General features: G+C 52.1%; 1 protein-coding gene across 2 annotated transcripts; it reads left to right on the top strand.

The window, feature by feature from the left end:
- Positions 1-321: 321 nt before the first annotated feature.
- Positions 322-20,134, top strand: LOC142922598 (uncharacterized). 2 transcript variants are annotated; one of them, XM_076063416.1, is made up of 4 exons: positions 323-1,002; positions 4,214-4,959; positions 15,700-15,751; positions 16,990-20,134. In XM_076063416.1, the coding sequence occupies exons 1-4, from the start codon at positions 793-795 to the stop codon at positions 17,224-17,226; spliced, it is 1,245 nt and encodes a 414-aa protein (XP_075919531.1). In that variant the 5' UTR covers positions 323-792; the 3' UTR covers positions 17,227-20,134. The 2 variants fall into 2 exon arrangements, with proteins under 2 accessions (XP_075919532.1, XP_075919531.1); XM_076063417.1 differs by lacking the exon at positions 15,700-15,751 and having other exon boundaries at positions 322-1,002; positions 16,990-17,078.
- The last annotated feature ends 3,803 nt before the right edge of the window (positions 20,135-23,937 follow it).

Below are 23,937 nucleotides of genomic sequence, written 5' to 3'. Positions count from 1 at the left end.
CCTCATCCAGCAGTGGATAAGACCACGGTGTTGATATGAATCACAGCGAGAGAGAGATTAACACGTGGTACACACTGGGCTAGTGACGTCATCGTCGTCACATTGATGATCCTCATCCAGCAGTGGATAAGACCACGGTGTTGATATGAATCGCAGCGAGAGAGAGATGAACACGTGGTACACACAGGGCCAGAGACGTCATGAATGAAATTGATCCGCACGCCGATTGGCTGCCCGCTAATTGGCCGTGTCCATAATTACACCCCGACCCACCCACGACCCCCACCACCCACTACCCCCCACCTCCCCCACCCACCCCCTGGTGGGTGGCGACTACCCCCCCCAGCCACCCACCCACCCTGCCTGCTGAGCGCAGCGAGCCACAACTCAACTCTCTCTCGACTCGCACGGGATCCACGTCTCTCGCTGTCTGTCCGTGTCACGTGCTCACCACCTGGTCCACCACCACGTGGTCCACCACCATCACCACGTGTTCCACCATCACCACGTGGTCCACCACCACCACCATCACCACGTGTTCCACCACCATCACCACGTTTTCCTCCACCACCAACACCACGTGGTTCACCACCATCACCACGTTTTCCACCACCACCATCACCACGTGATCCACCTCCATCACCACGTGGTCCACCACCACCATCACCACGTGGTCCACCACCACCATCATCACGTGGTCCACCATCACCACGTGGTCCACCACCATCACCACGTGGTCCACCACCATTGTTATCATCATCAGCTGCTGCTGATCGTCATCATCATCAGCTGATGATGATGATGAGGGGAGGGGTCGTGGGAGACCTCCCGGCGGCTGCCCCCCACACCTCGTCAGCTCGCCTCTTCCGCGTCGTTCGCCTCGACTCGACAACAACAACAACAACCACAGCAGCAACAACAACAACCACAGCAGCAACAACAACAACAACAACCACGGGGAGGAGAGGGCGGTGGGCGTGCGTGGAGTTCAGCGAGAGAGAGGCACAACCACCACCACAACCACCACCACAACAACCACCACCACGACAACAACCACCACAACCACCACAACCTTCAACAACAACCTCAACAACCACTTCAACATCAACCTCCACAATCACTTCAACAACGACCTCAACAACCACCACCACCACTTCAACAACTACAACAACCTCAACAACCACCACCACTTCAACAACTACAACAACCTCAACAACCACCACCACTTCAACAACAACCTCAACAAGCACCACCACTTCAACAACTACAACAACCTCAACAACCACCACTTCAACAACGACCTCAACAACCACCACCACTTCAGCAAAAACCTCAACAACCACCACCACTTCAACAACAACAACCACAACAACCACCACCACTTCAGCAACAACCACAACAACCACCACCACTTCAGCAAAAACCTCAACAACCACCACCACTTCAACAACAACCACAACAACCACCACCACTTCACCAACAACCTCAACAACCACCACCACTTCAACAACAACAACAATAACCACCACCACTTCAACAACAACCTCAACAACCACCACCACATCAACCACCACGACAACAACTTCCATAACCACTGCAACTCCCATATCAGCCACGGCATCATCATCGCCAGCTACAACATCATCATCACCAGCTACAACATCATCATCAGCCACAACATCATCATCAGCTACAACATTATCACCTACATTATGAGCTACATCATCATCATCAGCTACATCATCATCATCATCATTATTAGCTACATCACCAGCTACATCATCATCAGCTACATCATCATCATCAGCTACAACATCAATCACCTACATTATCAGCTACATCATCATCATCAGCTACATCATCAGCTACAACATCATCATCAGCTACAACATCAATCACCTGCATTATCAGCTACATCATCATCATCATCAGCTACATCATCATCAGCTACATCATCATCAGCATCATCATCATCATTAGCTGCATCATCATCAGCTGAATCATCATCATCAGCTGCATCATCATCAGCTACATCATCAGCTACATCATCATCAGCTGCATCATCATCATCAGCTACATCATCAGCTACATCATCATCATCAGCTGCATCATCATCAGCTACAACATCATCATCAGCTACATCATCAGCATCAGCTGCATCATCATCAGCTGCATCATCATCAGCTACATCATCAGCTACATCATCAGCTGCATCATCATCAGCTGCATCATCATCATCAGCTACATCATCATCATCATCAGCTACATCATCAGCTGCATCATCATCAGCTACATCATCAGCTGCATCATCATCAGCTACATCATCAGCTACATCATCATCAGCTACATCATCATTATCATCAGCTACATCATCATCATTAGCTACATCATCATTAGCTACATCATCATCATCTACAACATCACCAGCTACAATATCATCATCAGCTACATCATCAGCTGCATCATCATCATCAGCTACATCATCAGCATCATCAGCTACATCATCATCATCAGCTACATCACCATCATCAGCTACATCATAAGCTGCATCATTATCAGCTATATCATCATCAGCTACATCATCATCAGTTACATCATCAGCTGCATCATCAGCTACATCATCATCATCAGCTACATCATCATCATCAGCTACATCATCATCATCAGCTACATCATCATCATCAGCTACATCATCATCAGCTACATCATCATCATCAGCTACATCATCATGATCAGCTACATCATCAGCTACATCATCAGCTGCATCATCAGCTACAACATCATCATCAGCTGCATCATCATCAGCTAAATCATCAGCATCATCAGCAGCTACATCATCAGCATCATCATCAGCTACATCATCATCATCATCATCAGCTACATCATCAGCTACATCATCATCAGCGACATCATCATCATCAGCTACATCATCATCATCAGCTACATCATCATCATCAGCTACATCATCATCATCAGCTACATCATCATCAGCTACATCATCATCATCAGCTACATCATCATCAGCTACATCATCATCATCATCAGCTACATCATCATCATCAGCTACATCATCATCAGCTGCATCATCATCAGATACAACATCACCAGCTACAACATCATCATCAGCTACATCATCAGCTGCATCGTCATCATCAGCTGCATCGTCATCATCAGCTACATCATCATCAGCTACATCATCATCAGCTACATCATCATCAGCTACATCATCATCAGCTACATCATCATCAGCTACAACATCATCATCAGCTACATCATCATCATCAGCTACATCACCATCATCAGCTACATCATTATCAGCTACATCATCATCATCAGCTACATCATCATCAACAGCTACATCATCATCATCAGCTACATCATCATCAGCTACATCATCATCATCAGCTACAACATCATCATCATCAGCTACATCATCATCAGCTACATCATCAGCTACATCATCATCAGCTACAACATCATCATCAGCTACAACATCATCATCAGCTACAACATCATCAGCTACAACATCATCATCTGCATCATCATCACCATCAGCTACAACATCATCAGCTACAACATCACCATCAGCTACAACATCATCATCAGCTACATCATCATCATCATCATCTGCATCATCATCACCATCAGCTACAACATCATCATCAGCTACAACATCACCATCAGCTACATCATCATCTTCAGCTACATCATCATCAGCTACATCATCATCAGCTGCATCATCATCAGCTGCATCATCATCAGCTGCATCATCATCAGCTACATCATCATCATCAGCTACAACATCATCAGCTACATCATCAGCTACAACATCATCATCAGCTACAACATCATCATCAGCTACAACATCATCATCAGCTACAACATCATCATCAGCTACAACATCATCATCTGCATCATCATCACTATCAGCTACAACATCATCATCAGCTACAACATCACCATCAGCTACAACATCATCATCAGCTACATCATCATCATCATCTGCATCATCATCACCATCAGCTACAACATCATCATCAGCTACAACATCACCATCAGCTACAACATCACCATCAGCTACATCATCATCATCAGCTACATCAACATCATCATCAGCTACATCAACATCATCATCGGCTACATGAACATCATCATCATCAGCTGCATCATCATCATCAGCTATCCCTGTCCCCTCCCCCCATATCCCTCACAGCCCCCCCCTGGACCCCGCTGGGGTCTCTGTGACCCCCTCACCAAGGGGACCCTGGACCCCCTCGCCAAGGGGACCCTGGACCCCCTCGTCAAGGGGACCCTGGACCGCCTCGCCAAGGGGACCCTGAACCCCCTCGTCAAGGGGACCCTGGACCCCCTCGCCAAGGGGACCCTGGACCCTCTCGCTAAGGGGACCCAGGACCCCCTTACCAAGGGGACCCAGGACCCCCTCGCTAAGGGGACCCTGGACCCCCTCGTCAAGGGGACCCTGGACCCCCTCGTCAAGGGGACCCTGGACCCCCTCGTCAAGGGGACCCTGGACCCCCTCGTCAAGGGGACCCTGGACCCCCTCGTCAAGGGGACCCTGGACCCCCTCGTCAAGGGGACCCTGGACCCCCTCGTCAAGGGGACCCTGGACCCCCTCGTCAAGGGGACCCTGGACCCCCTCGTCAAGGGGACCCTGGACCCCCTCGTCAAGGGGACCCTGGACCCCCTCGTCAAGGGGACCCTGGACCCCCTCGTCAAAGGGACCCTGGACCCCCTCGCCAAGGGGACCCTGAGCCAGAGGCGCCGCCCTGCCCCGCTGCAGCTGAAGGGGACCCCCAGCGAGGTGTTTGTGTTCCCTGGGGGGTCCGGGACCCCCAGCGAGGGGTTTGTGTTCCCTGGGGGGTCTGGGGCCCCCTCGTCACCCCCGGCAACACTCGGGGGTCTGCGGTCCCCTCGCGGAGCCAGGCAAGCCGAACCCCGGTGAGTTGGTGAGTGAGTGGGTGAGTTGGTGAGTGAGTTGGTGAGTGAGTTGGTGAGTGAGTTGGTGGGTGATTTGGTGAGTGAGTTGGTGGGTGAGTTGGTGGGTGAGTTGGTGGGTGAGTTGGTGGGTGAGTTGGTGAGTGAGTTGGTGGGTGAGTGGGTGAGTGAGTTGGTGGGTGAGTTGGTGGGTGAGTTGGTGAGTTTGTGGGTGAGTTGGTGGGTGAGTTGGTGAGTGACGGGGTGGAGGGGTGAGTTGGTGAGTGAGTTGGTGGGTGAGTTGGTGAGTGAGTTGGTGGGTGAATTGGTGGGTGAGTTGGTGAGTGAGTTGGTGGGTGAGTTGGTGGGTGAGTTGGTGAGTGAGTTGGTGGGTGAGTTGGTGGGTGAGTTGGTGGGTGAGTTGGTGATTGAGTGGGTGAGTGAGTTGGTGGGTGAGTTGGTGGGTGAGTTGGTGATTGAGTGGGTGAGTTGGTGAGTGAGTTGGTGAGTGAGTTGGTGGGTGAGTGGGTGGGTGAGTTGGTGATTGAGTGGGTGAGTTGGTGGGTGAGTTGGTGAGTGAGTTGGTGGGTGAGTTGGTGGGTGAGTTGGTGGGTGAGTTGGTGGGTGAGTTGGTGGGTGAGTTGGTGGATGAGTTGGTGAGTGACGGGGTGGAGGGGTGAGTTGGTGGGTGAGTTGGTGAGTGTGGGTGGGTGAATTGGTGAGTGAGTTGGCGAGTGAGTTGGTGGGTGATTTGGTGAGTGACGGGGTGGAGGGGTGAGTTGGTGGGTGAGTTGGTGAGTGAGTTGGTGGGTGAGTTGGTGAGTGAGTTGGTGGGTGAGTTGGTGAGTGAGTTGGTGAGTGAGTTGGTGGGTGAGTTGGTGGGTGAGTTGGTGAGTGAGTTGGTGGGTGAGTTGGTGAGTGACGGGGTGGAGGGGTGAGTTGGTGGGTGAGTTGGTGGGTGAGTTGGTGAGTGTGGGTGGGTGAATTGGTGAGTGAGTTGGCGAGTGAGTTGGTGGGTGATTTGGTGAGTGACGGGGTGGAGGGGTGAGTGTGGGTGGGTGAGTTGGTGAGTGAGTTGGTGAGTGAGTTGGTGAGTGGGTTGGTGGGTGAGTTGGTGACTGACGGGGTGGAGGGGTGAGTTGGTGGGTGAGTGAGTTGGTGAGTGAGTTGGTGAGTGAGTTGCTGAGTGTGGGTGGGTAAGTTGGTGAGTGAGTTGGTGGGTGAGTTGGTGAGTGATGGGGTGGAGGGGTGAGTTGGTGAGTGAGTTGGTGAGTGAGTTGGTGAGTGACGGGGTGGAGGGGTGAGTTGGTGGGTGAGTTGGTGGGTGAGTTGGTGAGTGTGGGTGAGTGAGTTGGTGAGAGAGGGGGTGGGTGAGTCGGTGAGTGAGTTGGTGAGTGAGTTTGTGAGTGTGGGTGAGTGAGTTGGTGAGTGTGGGTGAGTGAGTTGGTGAGTGTGGGTGAGTGAGTTGGTCAGTGTGGGTGAGTGAGTTGGTGAGAGAGGGGTGAATGAGTTGGTGAGTGTGGGTGAGTGAGTTGGTGAGTGTGGGTGAGTGAGTTGGTGAGTGAGTTGGTGAGTGTGGGTTAGTGAGTTTGTGAGAGAGGGGGTGAGTGAGTTTGTGAGAGAGGGCGTGAGTGAGTTGGTGTGGGTGAGTGAGTTGGTGAGAGAGGGGGTGGGTGAATGAATAAGTAGGTGGGTGAGTGAATTAGTGGGTGAGTGAATGAGTGGGTGGATGAATGATTGGGTGAGGAAATTAGTGGATGGGTGAGTGAATGAGTAGGTGAGTTAGAAGGTGGGTGAGTGTGGGTGAGTGTGTGAGTTGGTGGGTGAGTGAATGAGTAGGTGGGTGAGTGAATGAGTGGATAGGTGAGTGAATGAGTGGACGGGTGAGTAGGTGGGTGAGTGAATGAGTAGGTGGGTGAGTGAATGAGTGGATGAGTGAGTAGGTGGGTGAGTGAATGAGTGGATGGGTGAGTGAATGAGTGGATAGGTGAATAAATGAGTGGATGGGTGAGTAGGTTGGTGAGTGAATGAGTGGATGAGTAAGTGGGTGAGTGAATGAGTGGATGGGTGAATGAATGAGTGGATGAGTGAGTAGGTGAGTGAGTAGGTGGGTGAGTGTGTACGCGTGTGTGTGTGTCAGCGTGCAAGCCTGCCAGCCAAATGCAAACAAGGAGGCTTTCACAGCACGCTTGTGAAACACACTGGCACACTATCACAGAGACACAGTGTGTGTATGTGAACATCGCCACTGGGGGAGACAAAGGCGGCCGGGCGTGGTGCTGGTAGCCACCCACCCCCTCGTGTGCCACAGTGCCGGTAGCCTTCATAGGCGGTGCTCGCTTAATAGCACTTGCCCCTACAGTCTGTTACAGGCTGGACGGGGGATCTTTGTCTGTGTCTACCTTCATAGGTGCTGCTACTCGCTACTAACAGCACTTGCCCCAGCAGTCTGTAGAGGCTACACGGGGGACCTTTGTCTGTGTCTACCTTCATAGCTGCTGCTGCTACTCGCTACTAACGGCACTTGCCCCTACAGTCTGTAGAGGCTACACGGGGGACCTTTGTCTGTGTCTACCTTCATAGCTGCTGCTACTCGCTACTAACAGCACTTGCCCCAGCAGTCTGTAGAGGCTACACGGGGAGCTTTGTCTGTGTCTGTGTGTGAGTGTTGTTGTTGTGAGTCGTTGAACACCAACTCCTGTGTCGGGATGAAATTACACGGGGAGGTGAGGCCAGAACTCACAATCACTCACTTCATTACACACACACATACACACATACACACATACACACACATACACACTCACAATCACTCACTTCATTACACACACACATACACACACACATACACACACATACACACTCACAATCACTCACTTCATTACACACACACATACACACACATACACACACATACACACACACACTCACAATCACTCACTTCATTACACACACACACATACACACACACATACACACTCACAATCACTCACTTCATTACACACACACATACACACATACACACTCACAATCACTCACTTCATTACACACACACATACACACAGACATACACACACATACACACTCACAATCACTCACTTCATTACACACACATACACACACATACACACACATACACACACATACACACACATACACACACATACACACTCAATCACTCACTTCATTACACACACACAAATACACACACATATACACACACACACATACACACACTCACAATCACTCACTTCATTACACACACACATACACACTCACAATCACTCACTTCATTACACACACACATACACACAGACATACACACACATACACACTCACAATCACTCACTTCATTACACACACACAAATACACACACATATACACACACACATATACACACACTCACAATCACTCACTTCATTACACACACACTTACACACAGACACACACACACATACACACACATACACACAAATACACACACTACATACACACACTACATACACATACATACACACATACACACACAGACACACACACATACACACACACACATACACGCATACACACACACATACACGCATACACACACATACACGCATACATACACGCATACATACACACATACACGCATACATACACACATACACACACATACACACTCACACACATATACACACAACAACAACAACCGCCATTCGCCACTAAGTGGTGGTGACGTCACCACGACGCTTGTGCCAGGCTATGTGCACCCTAAGGCCACGTGAAGTGTCGAACGCCCGCTGGCAGGAGGTCACGGGGCAGACCCAGGTGCCACGGGTCGACTGACTGAGATGACTGGCTGATGCACCACCTGTGCCCCCTACTGTGCCAACCTGCTGTGCTTTAGCCACCCGGCGCTCCGCTCGTTGTTGTGAGCGTCGCTCCTCCGCCCTCCGTTGTTGTTGGAGGGCGACTACCTCCAACTGCCCAGTAGCATCCTTCACGAGCCTCCTCCACAGAGGTCGATCTTGACACCGCTGGTACCAGTCATCGCCAAGTCCACTCAGCTCCACGTCCTCCTGTACCACATCACTCCATCTCTTCTCTAGCCCGTGCCGCGCCCGCTTAGCCCCCTCAATCCGGCCGAACAAAAGCTGTTTCGGCATGCGTTGGCTGGGCATGCGGGCTACATTACCCAGCCATCGCAGCCTTGCCCGCCGGAGGAGCTCACCGATGGGACCTTGCCCAGATCTTTCAAGGATTTGTGAGCTCCTCACACAATCCAGTCTGGTTAAACCCAGGATGGATCGTAGGCAGGCCAGCCTAAATGTTTCTAACCGGCGAAGATGTTCCATTAGGGGGGTCCACGTTTCGCAAGCGTAGAGAAGGGAGGGAATGACCGTGGCCGAGAAGACCTAAAGCTTAGTGCGAAGCGACAGACCAGGTAGCTTCCACACAGCGTTACGCAACCGATGAAAAGATATTGCCGCTCGACTGATTCGGAGTGAGACCTCTGCTGTTAAACTGGAGCCAGTCATAAGCACACTACCCAGGTATGGGAAACTCTCCACTCTCTCCACAACTGCCCCATCACCGATTGGGAGTTGTGGGGGTGGAGTGTCCGATGGTACAAAATACCCAGGCAGGTGCTTAGTTTTGGTGGGGCTGATGGTAAGGCCCCACCTCTTAGTGGCACGCTCCAGTCTCAGCAGCAGCGTCTCCAACTCCTCCTCTGAGTGAGCAGCTATTACCAAATCATCAGCATACATAACGTGGTTGACCAATAGGGAGCCATCCCTTGACCGCACCCGGGCATCGATCAGCCTCCCATTATATCTGTACCATATGGAGATTCCCCCGGTACAGCTATTGAAGGCTTCACGAACTACGTGGTCAAAATAGATGTTAAATAATGTGTGAGCCAGAGGACATCCCTGTCGCACCCCAAGGTGTACAGGGAATGGCTCTGACTCCCGGCCACATAGTTTTACCCGGGCCCGCTCACCATCATGAAGGTCCTTAATGATCGTGAGCAGAGGGTCAGGTACTCCAAAAGCACGAAGAACGACCCAGAGCCCAGGCCTACTGATGGTATCATAGGCCTTGACAGGTCAATAAAGCAGAGATGTAGGTCTTGTTGGAATTCCCTACACCTCTGCTGTAGCAGACGGACAGGAAATATGGCATCTGTGCAGGACCGCCCTTTCCTGAAACCGCATTGGGGCTCCACAAGCCTCTCCTTGCCAGGACCTTTCCCACACTGAGGAGTGAGATGCCCCTGTAGTTGTTACAGTCTGTGCGGTCCCCCTTCTTAAAGAGGGGGACCACCAGCGGCCAGACCGTTGTTATGATGTCATATAGGGCAGTCTGTGCACAAACGCCACCCTCCCTCAGCATTTCGCTTGGGAGATCATCTCTGCCCGCTGCCTTTCCTGGTCTCAGACTCCGGATCGCCTTCAGTCCTTCCTCAACAGATGGCACCTCAGCCAGCCACTCACAGGGGGTGACTTCTTCCAATATTTGAGGCACCGCAGCCTCAGCAGGGTCATCCTCACTTTGTGCCACGATGTTTTCCTGGCTGAGGGATTTTCCCTCCCCCAGGACCTCACAGAAATGCTCAGCAAATCTGCAAACCTGTTCCTGGGGGTCGGAGATTGGATCACCTTTTTTTCCCCTAATGATGGTACACACACACACACACACGTACACACACACGTACACACACACGTACACAACACAACAACCGCCATTCGCCACTAAGTGGCGGTGACGTCACCACGACGCTTGTGCCAGGCTATGTGCACCCTGAGGCCACGTGAAGTGTCGAACGCCCGCTGGCAGGAGGTCACGGGGCAGACCCAGGTGCCACGGGTCGACTGACTGAGATGACGGGCTGATGCACCACCTGTGCCCCCTACTGTGCCAACCTGCTGTGCTTTAGCCACCCGGCGCTCCGCTCGCTGTTGTGAGCGTCGCTCCTCCGCCCTCCGTTGTTGTTGGGGGCGACTGCCTCCAACTGCCCAGTAGCATCCTTCACGAGCCTCCTCCACAGAGGCCGATCTTGACACCGCTGGTACCAGTCATCGGCAAGTCCACTCAGCTCCACGTCCTCCTGTACCACATCACTCCATCTCTTCTCTAGCCCGTGCCGCGCCCGCTTAGCCCCCTCAATCCGGCCAAACAAAAGCTGTTTCGGCATGCGGTGGCTGGGCATGCGGGCTACATGACCCAGCCATCGCAGCCTTGCCTGCCGGAGGAGCTCACCGATGGGACCCTGCCCAGATCTTTCAAGGATTTGTGAGCTCCTCACACAATCCAGTCTGGTTAAACCCAGGATGGATCGTAGGCAGGTCAGCCTAAATGTTTCTAACCGGCGAAGATGTTCCATTAGGGGGGTCCACGTTTCGCAAGCGTAGAGAAGGGAGGGAATGACCGTGGCCGAGAAGACCTGAAGCTTAGTGCGGAGCGACAGACCAGGTAGCTTCCACACAGCGTTACGCAACCGATGAAAAGATATTGCCGCTCGACTGATTCGGAGTGAGACCTCTGCTGTTAAACTGGAGCCAGTCATAAGCACACTGCCCAGGTACGGGAAACTCTCCACTCTCTCCACAACTGCCCCATCACCGATTGGGAGTTGTGGGGGTGGAGTATCCGATGGTACAAAATACCCAGGCAGGTGCTTAGTTTTGGTGGGGCTGATGGTAAGGCCCCACCTCTTAGTGGCACGCTCCAGTCTCAGCAGCAGCGTCTCCAACTCCTCCTCTGACTGAGCAGCTATTACCAAGTCATCAGCATACATAACGTGGTTGAGCAATAGGGAGCCATCCCTTGACCGCACCCGGGCATCGATTAGCCTCCCATTATATCTGTACCATATGGAGATTCCCCCGGTACAGCTATTGAAGGCTTCACGAACTACGTGGTCAAAATAGATGTTAAATAATGTGGGAGCCAGAGGACATCCCTGTCGCACCCCAAGGTGTACAGGGAATGGCTCTGACTCCCGGCCACGTAGTTTTACCCGGGCCCGCTCACCATCATGAAGGTCCTTAATGATCGTGAGCAGAGGGTCAGGTACTCCAAAAGCACGAAGAACGACCCAGAGCCCAGGCCTACTGATTGTATCATAGGCCTTGACCAGGTCAATAAAGCAGAGATGTAGGTCTTGTTGGAATTCCCTACACCTCTGCTGTAGCAGACGGACAGAAAATATGGCATCTGTGCAGGACCGCCCTTTCCTGAAACCGCATTGGGGCTCCGCAAGCCTCTCCTCAGCGTGCCTGGCAAGGCGATGCTGAATAATCCTTGCCAGGACCTTTCCCGGCACACTGAGGAGTGAGATGCCCCTGTAGTTGTTACAGTCTGTGCGGTCCCCCTTCTTAAAAAGGGGGACCACCAGGGCATCCTTCCAATCCTGCGGAACCCGTCCAGTGGTCCAGACTGTTGTTATGATGTCATATAGGGCAGTCTGTGCACAAACGCCACCCTCCCTCAGCATTTCGCTTGGGAGATCATCTCTGCCCGCTGCCTTTCCTGGTCTCAGACTCCGGATCGCCTTCAATACTTCCTCAGCAGATGGCACCTCAGCCAGCCACTCACAGGGGGTGACTTCATCCAATATTTGAGGCACCGCAGCCTCAGCAGGGTCATCCTCACTTTGTGCCACGATGTTTTCCTGGCTGTGGGATTTTCCCTCCCCCAGGACCTCACAGAAATGCTCAGCAAATCTGCAAACCTGTTCCTGGGGGTCGGAAATTGGATCACCGTTTTTTCCCCTAATGATGGTAATAGGTGTGGCGCTGCAGGTTACTTTTTTGATGGAGTTAAATAGCGATTTGTGATCACGGGCCACTGAGGCAGACTCCATCTCCTCAGCAACCCGCGACCACCACCCATCCTTGCAGTGCCTCACGGCTCTCCGAACCTCCGAGCGAAGGCTGCGGTAAGCCTCCTCATTCTCTGACGTGGGATTCTGTAGCCGATGACAGTGGGCCTGTCGCTTTTTCTCAACCATCCTGAACAACTCCTCTGTCATCCAGGGTGTCTGGGGAGGTCTGGACCGCGTACCCAAAGCCGCCATTGCAGCTGCATGAGTCACAGTCCTAAACCTCGCCCATTTACCCTCGACATCAGGAGGAGTCGGGGACGATGCCAATCCCAGCCGCAAGCGATGATGAAATTCTCGCTTGCAACTTTCATCAGATAACTGAGACCAGGCCACTTTAGGTTGGAATGGGGTCCTGGGTGTACACCCACCACCGGAGTGGAAGAATGGCAGGCGTATCTTACAGATGACTAGTCGATGGTCAGAGGGCAGATCAGCTCCACGGTAGGTCCTGGTGTCAAGGACATGGGCTCGCATTCGCTGGTCCGTCACTATGTAGTCCAGCAGATGTTCTTGCTTGGACCCGGCATGCATCCATGATGTTGTGTGGATGCGCCGATGCCGGAACAGCGTGTTGGTAATTACAAGCCCATGGGCTGCACAAAAATCTAGCAGCCTCCTACCGTTGTTATTGAGCTGATCTGGCCCATGCCCTCCAATCACTCCAGACCAGGTGCCAGTATCATGACCAACTCGGGCATTGAAGTCACCCAACATGATGACTCTATCCCGAGGGGCCACTTTAGCCAGCACCTGTGACAGGAGGTCATAGAAGGCATCTGACTCATCGGCTTTGCCTGCATCCCTCCACGGATGTTCATCTTCGGTGGGGGCATAAGTAACCACGACCACCATTCCTCGCCTCCGGTTGATGGGAAGGCGAGCCCAAAGTAGCCTGGGGCTTACAGCTTCCCACACCTCACCGCCACGCTCCCACGCCCCCTTCATTCTTTTGTTCAAAAGAAGACCCACACCCTGTTGTTTGGCAGTCTGCTGCCCCGAGTAGAGGACTGTCCACCCCTCATGGTGGCAGGAGCCAGAGCCGGTCCACCGGACCTCCTGAATGCCGCATAGATCCAGGCGGTACCGGTCCAGCTCCCGACAGAGGAGTGGCAGCCTCTCCTCTGCAGTGAGCGTTCGAACATTCCACGTGGCCACCCGTAGTGGCTTTTCGTTGTTTCTGGAGTAGCCCCGAGGGTAGGTATTCAATCTCCTGGCTCCGCCAATTGGGGTTTGGCCAGGAGACGTCATAGACGCCTGGCCCCCCGGGGCCTCCGGCACAAGCTTAGTTGTTACATATTTCACTTTAATTCGTGGTTTTGTGGTAATTAATTGAAGGTGGAGGGGTTACCAGCCCCTCGCACCCGTCCAGAGCCCCCGTTTAGCCCCTGTGGTGGACACATATGCCATGAGGGGAGGAGCCAATCAAAATTGGAACTCCCCCCACAGCACTGTCCACGACAGAGTTGCCCGTCCGGCACCGCGAGGAGGTAGGGGGTTGTTTTGCCGGACACACACACGTACACACACACGTACACACACACGTACACACACACGTACACACACACGTACACACACACGTACACACACACGTACACACACACGTACACACACACGTACACACACAAAGATCCCCCATATAGCCTTAACAGACTGTAGGGGCAAGTGCTGTTAGCGAGCACCTATGAAGGCCGGAACGGTACACGAGGGGGTGGGTGGCCAGCACCACGCCCGACCGCCTTTGTCTCCCTAGTGGCAATGTTTACACACCGCACCAGGTACTCATTTGAAGCTGAGTCGACCTAGGGGAGGCCCGGGACCGGTTCAGATAATCGTCACTGGTGTTGGCCGTGAGCGGGAATCGAACCCGGGTCGCCGGGTTCATAGCGCAGCACGCTAACCGCTACACTACCGCTCCCCACAACGCACATACACACACATACACACACATACACACATATACACACACATACACACTCACACACATACATACACACACATACACACACATACACACACATACTCACACATACACACGCATACTCACACATACTCACACATACACACACATACTCACACATACACACACAAACACACACACATACACACTCTCATACACACTCTCATACATACATACACACTCAAAGTCACTCGCTTCATTACATACACACTGACATACAAAGACAAAGATCCCCCGTGTAGCCTTAACAGACTTTAAGGGCAAGTGCTGTTAGCGAGCACCTATGAAGGCTGTCTGTGGTTCTCTGTGTGAGTCTGTGGGTCTCTGTGTGAGTCTGTGGGTCTCTGTGTGAGTCTGTGGCTCTCTGTGTGAGTCTATGGGTCTCTGCGTGAGTCTCTGTGTGAGTCTGTGGCTCTCTGTGTGAGTCTGTGGCTCTCTGTGTGAGTCTGTGGGTCTCTGCGTGAGTCTGTGGGTCTCTGTGTGAGTCTGTGGGTCTCTGTGTAAGTCTGTGGGTCTCTGTGTGAGTCTGTGGGTCTCTCTGTGAGTCTGTGGGTCTCTGTGTGAGTCTGTGGGTCTCTGTGTAAGTCTGTGGGTCTCTGTGTGAGTCTGTGGCTCTCTGTGTGAGTCTGTGGGTCTCTGTGTGACACTGTGGGTCTCTGCGTGAGTCTGTGGGTCTCTGTGTGAGTCTCTGTGTGAGTCTGTGGGTCTCTGTGTGAGTCTGTGGGTCTCTGTGTGAGTCTGTGGGTCTCTGTGTGAGTCTGTGGGTCTCTGTAAATTACCGATGGTAGTTGTAGTCACTAAACATGGTTGATTGTGGTTGTGGTGATGGTGGTTGATTTTGATTGATTGTGATTGGTTGTGGTGGTAGTTGTGGTTGTGGTGATGGTTGTGGTGGTGGTTGTGGTTGATTGTGGTGGTGGTTGTGGTTCTCAGATCGGCAGGACTCGGTGCAATGTCCATCGATCAAAAGATTGAGCAAGCTATGGTATGATTACTCACCACCACTCACCACTCACCACCACCACTCACCTACAACCACTCACCTACAACCACTCACCCACCACTACTCACCACAACTAATCACCCACCTACACTCACACAAACACACCACCACCACTCGCCACCATTCACCACCACCACTCACCTACAACCACTCACCCACCACTACTCACCAACACTCACCACCACTCACACACACTCACCACCACTACTCACCACAACTCATCACCCACCCACACTCACCTATACTCACCACCACCACTCACACACACTCACCACCACTACTCACCTACAACCACTCACCCACCACTCACCAACACTCACCACCACTCGCACACACTCACCACCACTCGCACACACTCACCACAAGCCACTCACCATCACTCACCACCATTCACCACCACCACTCACCTACAGCCACTCACCCACCACTCACCACCACTCACACACACTCACCACCACCACTCACCTACAACCACTCACCCACCACTCACCAACACTCACCACCACTCACACACACTCACCACCACCACTCACCTACAATCACTCACCCACCACTCACCAACACTCACCACCACTCACACACACTCACCACCACTACTCACCACAACTAATCACCCACCTACACTCATCCATACTCACCACCACCATACACTCACCACCACCACTCACCACCACTCACCACCACCACTCACCTACAACCACTGACCTACCACCACTCACCACCACACACACACACTCACCACCACTACTCACCACAACTAATCACCCACCCACACTCACCCATACTCACCACCACCACTCACCACCATTCACCACCACCACTCACCTACAACCATGGTGATTGTGATTGTCGTGGTGGTGGTGATGATGGTGGTGATTGTGATTGTTGTGGTGGTGGTTGTGGTTGTTGTGGTGGTGGTGGTGATGATGGTGGTGGTTGTGGTTGTCGTGGTGATTGTGATAGTCGTGGTGGTGATTGTGGTGGTGATTGTGATAGTTGTAGTGGTGGTTGTTGTGGTGATGATGGTGGTGGTTGTGATTGTTGTGGTGGTGTTGATGATGGTGGTGGTTGTTGTCGTGGTGGTGATGATGATGGTGGTGATTGTGATAGTTGTGGTGGTGCTTGTTGTTGTGGTGGTGGTGATGATGATGGTGATTGTTGTCGTGATGATGATGATGATGATGATGACGGTGATTGTGGTGATTGTGGTTATACCCCAGGACCTGGTGAAGGCCCACCTTGTGTCTGCGGTGCGTGACGAGGTGTCTCAACTCCGTGAGGCCGTGGCTCACCTCGTCACGCTCAGCACGGCACTCTGTGCTGAGAACGCCCTCCTCCGCTCCAACTCGTCATCATCAACAGCAGCAGCAGCAGGCACAACCGTCTCGACCAACCACCCACCACCTAGCCCTCTTCTTCCTCCTCCTCCTCCTGCACACCTGAGCCGGCCGCTCTGACTCACCTCGTCACACTCGTCGCGAAGACAATTCCTCCTCGGTCAGCGCCAACTCTTTTAACTGCCACCGCCACCTCTGGCGCAACATCAACAACCTTCACCACAACCACCTGCCTCCTCCTCCTCAACAACCTCAACAACCTCCACCACCACCTCCACCACCACCACCTCCACCTCCTCCACCTCCACCACCATCTCCACCACCACTACCACGTCTACCACCACCACCACCACCACCTCCACCACCACCACCACCTCCTCCACCTCCTCCACCACCACCACCTCCACCACCTCCACCACCACCTCCACCACCACCTCCACCACAACCACCACCACCACCTCCACCACCACCACCACAACCACCACCTCCACCACCACCACCAGCACCTCCTCCTCCTCCTCCACCACCTCCTCCTCCACCACCACCACCACCACCTCCACCACCACCTCCACCACCTCCACCACCTCCACCATCTCCACCACCACCACCTCCACACTCGAGACAGCCATTGTGACACCAGCAGAGTCTCCAGGAGGGTGAGGAGGGCCACGGTGGCTATGAGATGTTGACTACCTCGCCTGGTACACAGGAGGTCGTGGGTTCAATCCCGACCCTGACGCCTGCTGCTGCTGCTGTAGATTTTGAGTCTGCATCTCTCTCTCTCATCATCATCACGGTGGCTAGGAGATGTTGACTACCTCGCCTGGTGTGCAGGAGGTCGTGGGTTCAATCCCGACCCCAATGCCTGAATATTTGGAGTTTGCGTGTCTCTCTCATCATCATCATCACGGTGGCTAGGAGATGTTGACTACCTCGCCTGGTATGCAGGAGGTCGTGGGTTCCATCCCGATCCTGACGACGCCTGCTGTTGTAGATTTGGAGTCTGCGTCTCTCTCTCTCATCATCATCATCATCACGGTGGCTAGGAGATGTTGACTACCTCGCCTGGTACGCAGGAGGTCGTGGGTTCGATCCCGATCCTGGGTCTTCCGGGTCTCCTCCTCCACATTCAGAATGAACGTCACCCACGCGTTCAGAGCATCTGCCTGCTGCTGTGCAATTCCACGTGAAGATAACGACCACCCAATTTGTGATAATCAGGCTCGCTTCAGACAGCAGAGCTACTACACAGCAACTGAGTGGGTCCTTACTACCTGGTAACATAAAAAAAATAGTTTAGTATGGGTCTCTGTAGATTTCTGAGTGTCTCTGTGGGTCTCTATGATTCTATATGGGTCTCCATGGATCTCTGTGTGGGTCTCTATGAGTCGGGGTCTCTGTGGGTCTCTGTGGGTCTTTGTAGATTTCTGAGTGTCTCTGTGGGTCTCTATGATTCTATATGGGTCTATGGATCTCTGCGGGTCTCTATGAGTCGGGGTCTTTGTGGGTCTTTGTAGATTTCTGAGTGTCTCTGTGGGTCTCTATGATTATATATGGGTCTATGGATCTCTGTGGGTCTCTATGAGTCGGGGTCTCTGTGGGTCTTTGTAGATTTCTGAGTGTCTCTGTGGGTCTCTATGATTCTATATGGGTCTCCATGGATCTCTGCGGGTCTCTATGAGTTTGGGTGTCTGTGGGTCTTTGTAGATTTCTGAGTGTCTCTGTGGGTCTCTGAGTGTCTCTGTGGGTCTCTATGATTCTTTATGGGTCTCTGGATCTCTGCGGGTCTCTATGAGTTTGGGTCTCTGTGATCTCTGTGGGTCCTTGTAGATTTCTGAGTGTCTCTGTGGGTTTCTATGATTCTATATGGGTCTCTGGATCTCTGCGGGTCTCTATGAGTCGGGGTCTCTGTGGGTCTCTGTGGGTCTTTGTAGATTTCTGAGTGTCTCTGTGGGTCTCTATGATTATATATGGGTCTATGGATCTCTGCGAGTCTCTATGAGTCGGGGTCTTTGTGGGTCTTTGTAGCTTTCTGAGTGTCTCTGTGGGTCTCTATGATTCTATATGGGTCTCCATGGATCTCTGCGGGTCTCTATGAGTCGGCGTCTCTGTGGGTCTCTGTGGGTCTTTGTAGATTTCTGAGTGTCTCTGTGGGTCTCTATGATTATATATGGGTCTATGGATCTCTGCGGGTCTCTATGAGTCGGGGTCTTTGTGGGTCTCTATGATTATTTATGGGTCTCTGGATCTCTGTGAGTCTCTATGAGTTTGGGTCTCTGTTGGTCTCTGTGGGTCTTTGTAGATTTCTGAGTGTCTCTGTGGGTCTCTATGATTCTATATGGGTCTCTGGATCTCTGGGGGTCTCTATGAGTTTGGGTCTCTGTGTGTCTCTGAGCCTGCTATAAATCTCCACGTGATGATTATGATGATGACAATGATGATGATGATGACGATGATGATGACGATGATGACGATGATGATGACGATGATGATGATGATGACGACGATGATGACGACAACGATGACGACAGTGATGACGACGATGACGACGATGACGACGATGATGACGACGATGATGACGACGATGACGACGATGATGATGACGATGATCCGTCGCTATCGTGAGTGACGTGCCAGGGTTGCTTCAGAAAAGAGGCACAGCAGCTGAGTAGGGGGCGGCTCACTGCCTACAGTGAGGGAAACAAGTCTTTGAACAAACCAATGAGTCATTTTATGCAGTCACGAAAGCTTTAATACTTTATTAAGTATTTGATCCCCTGGTGATTTTGTACGTTTGCCCACTGACAAAGAAATGATCAGTCTATTAATGGTAGGTTTATTTGAACATAATAATAAGCCTTGGCCGTGTGTTTTGGGTCATTGTCATGCTGGAATACCCATCCACGACCCATTTTCAATGCCCCGGCTGAGGGAAGGAGGTTCTCACCCAAGATTTGACGGTACATGGCCCCGTCCATCGTCCCTTTGATGCGGTGAAGTTGGCCTGTCCCCTTAGCAGAAAAAAACACCCCCCAAAGCATAATGCTTCCACCTCCATGTTTGACGGTGGGGATGGTGTTCTTGGAGTCATAGGCAGCATTCCTCCTCCTCCAAACACGGCGAGTTGAGTTGATGCCAAAGAGCTCCATTTTGGTCTCATCTGACCACAACACTTTCACCCAGTTGTCCTCTGAATCATTCAGATGTTCATTGGCAAACTTCAGACGGGCATGTATATGTGCTTTCTTGAGCAGGGGGACCTTGCGGGCGCTGCAGGATTTCAGTCCTTCACGGCGTAGTGTGTTACCAATTGTTTTCTTGGTGATTATGGTCCCAGCTGCCTTGAGATCATTGACAAGATCCTCCCGTGTAGTTCTGGGCTGATTCTTCACCGTTCTCATGATCATTGCAACTCCACGAGGCGAGATCTTGCATGGAGCCCCAGGCCGAGGGAGATTGACAGTTCCTTTGTGTTTCTTCCATTTGCGAATAATCGCACCAACTGTTGTCACCTTCTCACCAAGCTGCTTGGCAATGGTCTTGTAGCCCATTCCAGCCTTGTGTAGGTCTACAATCTTGTCCCTGACATCCTTGGAGAGCTCTTTGGTCTTGGCCATGGTGGAGAGTTTGGAATCTGATTGATTGCTTGCTTCTGTGGACAGGTGTCTTTTATACAGGTAACAAGCTGAGATTAGGAGCACTCCCTTTAAGAGTGTGCTCCTAATCTCAGCTCGTTACCTGTATAAAAGACACCTGGGAGCCAGAAATCTTTCTGATTGAGAGGGGGTCAAATACTTATTTCCCTCATTAAAAGGCAAATCAAGTTATAACATTTTTGACATGCGTTTTTCTGGATTTTGTTGTTGTTATTCTGTCTCTCACTGTTCAAATGAACCTACCATTAAAATTATAGACTGATCATTTCTTTGTCAGTGGACAAACATACAAAATCAACAGGGGATCAAATACTTTTTGTTCCCTCACTGTAGCAGCAAATACAAAGGGTGCCTTAAGTTGTCATCGCTGTACAGTAATAAAGCATATACTCAACGTGCAACGCGCGTGTGCTGTGTGTGTACCTGTGTGTGTGTACGTGTGTGTGTGTGTGTACGCGTAGGTGTGTGTACCTATACATGTGTACCTGTGTGTGTGTACGCGTAGGTGTGTGTACCTATACATGTGTACCTGTGTGTGTATGTAGCTGTGTGTGTGTACCTGTGTGTGTGTATGTAGCTGTGTGTGTGTGTGTGTACCTGTGTGTGTATGTAGCTGTGTGTGTGTACCTGTGTGTGTGTGTACGTGTAGCTGTGTACCTATACATGTGTACCTGTGTGTGTATGTAGCTGTGTGTGTGCACCTGTGTGTGTGTGTGTGTACCTGCGTAGCTGTGTGTACCTATACATGTGTACCTGTGTGTGTACGCGTAGGTGTGTGTACCTATACATGTGCACCTGTGTGTGTATGTAGCTGTGTGTGTGTACCTGTGTGTGTGTGTACGCGTAGCTGTGTGTACCTGTTTATGTAGCTGTGTGTACGCGTAGTTGTGTGTACATGTGTGTGTGTGTAGCTGTGTGTACCTGTCTGTGTGTAGCTGTGTGTACCTATACGTGTGTAGCTGTGTGTACCTGTGTGTGTGTAGCTCTGTGTACCTGTGTGTGTGTACCTGCGTAGCTGTGTGTACCTGTCTATGTAGCTGTGTGTGTACGAATAGCTGTGTGTGTACGTGTAGCTGTGTGTACCTGTGTGCGTGTAGCTGTGTGTACCTGTGAACCTGTGGGCTTTATGTACCTGTGTCCCACGATGTTTTCCCAGGAACTCACAGAAATGCTCAGCAAATCTGCAAACATGTTCCTGGGTGTCAGAGATTGGATCACTGCTCTTTCCTTTAATGATGGTGATCGGTGTGGCGCTGCAAGTTACTTTTTTGATGGAATTAAAGAGCGATTTGTGATCGTGGGCCATTGAGGCAGACTCCATCTCCTCAGAAACCCACGACCACCACCCATCCTTCCAGCGCCTCACGGCTCTTCGAACCTCTGAGCAAAGGCTGCGGTAAGCCTCATTCTCTGACGTGGGATGCTGTAGACGATTAGAGTGGGCCTGTCGCTTTTTCTCAGCCAGCCTGAACACCTCCTCTGTCAGCCAGAGTCTCTGGGGAGGTCTGGACCGTGTACCCAAAGCAGCCATTGCAGCTGCATGAGTGACAGTCCTAAACCTCGCCCATTTCCCCTCGACATCAGGAGTGGAGGACGATGCCAACTCCAGCCACAAGCGATGATGAAATTCTCGCTTGCAACTTTCATCAGCTAGCTGAGACCATGCCAATGTGGGTTTGAACGGGGTCCTGGGTGTACACCCACCACCGGAGTGGAAGAATGGCAGGCGCATCATACAGATGACAAGTCGATGGTAAGTGGGCAGATCAGCTCCACGGTAGGTCCTGGTGTCTAGGACATGGGCTCGCATCCGTTGGTCCGTCACTATGTAGTCCAGCAGATGTTCTTGCTTGGGCCCGGCATGCATCCATGATGTTGTGTGGATGCACCGATGCCGGAACAGCGTGTTGGTAATTACAAGCCCATGGGCTGCACAAAAATCTAACAGCCTCCTACCGTTCTTATTGAGCTGATCTGGCCCATGCCCTCCAACCACTCCAGACCAGGTGCCAGTATCATGACCAACTCGGGCATTGAAGTCACCCAAGAAGATGACTCTATCCCGAGGGGCCACTTTAGCCAGCACCTGTGACAGGAGGTCATAGAAGGCATCTGACTCATCGGCCTTGCCTGCATCCCTCCACGGATGTTCGTCTTCGGTGGGGGCATAAGTAACCACGACCACCACTCCTCGCCTCCGGTTGATGGGAAGGCGAGCCCAAAGTAGCCTGGGGCTTACAGCTTCCCACACCTCACCGCCACGCTCCCACGCCCCCTTCATTCCTTTGTTCAGAAGAAGAGCCACACCCTGTTGTTTGGCAGTCTCCTTCCCCGAGTCGAGGACTGTCCACCCCTCATGGTGGCAGGAGTCAGAGCCGGTCCACCGGATCTCCTGAATACCACAGAGATCCAGGCGGTACCGGTCCAGCTCCCGACAGAGGAGTGGCAGCCTCTCCTCCGCAGTGAGCGTTCGAACATTCCACGTGGCCATCCGCAGTGGTTCTTTGCTGTTTCTGGAGGAGCCCCGAGGGTAGGTATTCAATCTCCTGGCTCCGCCAATTGGGGTTTGGCCAGGAGACGTCATGGATGCCTGTCCCCCCAGGGCCTCCGGCAAATGTTTAATTAGATAGTTTTTTCTTACGTGGTTTAGTGGTAATTTATTTGAAGTGGTTACCAGCCCCTCCTACCCGTCCAGAGCCCCCAATTGGCCGCTGTGGTGGCTACAAACGCCATGAAGGGAATGGCAAATCTCAGTTGACCCTCCCCCCACGACTCTGCCCACCACCTCGTTGCCGCCCGGCACCAACGAGGTGGGGGGTTGTTTTGCCGGGCACACAAAAAGATCCCCCATATAGCCTTAACAGACTGTAGGGGCAAGTGCTGTTAGCGAGCACCTATGAAGGCCGGAACGGTACACGAGGGGGTGGGTGGCCAGCACCACGCCCGACCGCCTTTGTCTCCCTAGTGGCGATGTTTACACACCGCACCAGGTACTCATTTGAGGCTGAGTCGACCTAAGGGAGGCCCGGGACCGGTTCAGATAATCGTCACTAGTGTTGGCCGTGAGCGGGAATCGAACCCGGGTCGCTAGGTTCATAGCGCAGCGTAGCGCTAACCGCTACACTACCGCTCCCCGGGCACACACACATACACACGTACACACGTACACACACCC

This window comes from Petromyzon marinus, unplaced genomic scaffold (genome assembly GCF_048934315.1).
Source record: "Petromyzon marinus isolate PM22_M1 ecotype Great Lakes invasive population unplaced genomic scaffold, UKy_Petmar_22M1.pri1.0 PM_Scaffold_113, whole genome shotgun sequence".
NCBI classification, from domain to species: Eukaryota; Metazoa; Chordata; class Hyperoartia; order Petromyzontiformes; family Petromyzontidae; genus Petromyzon; species Petromyzon marinus.
This window is presented reverse-complemented; position numbering and strand designations above follow the sequence as displayed.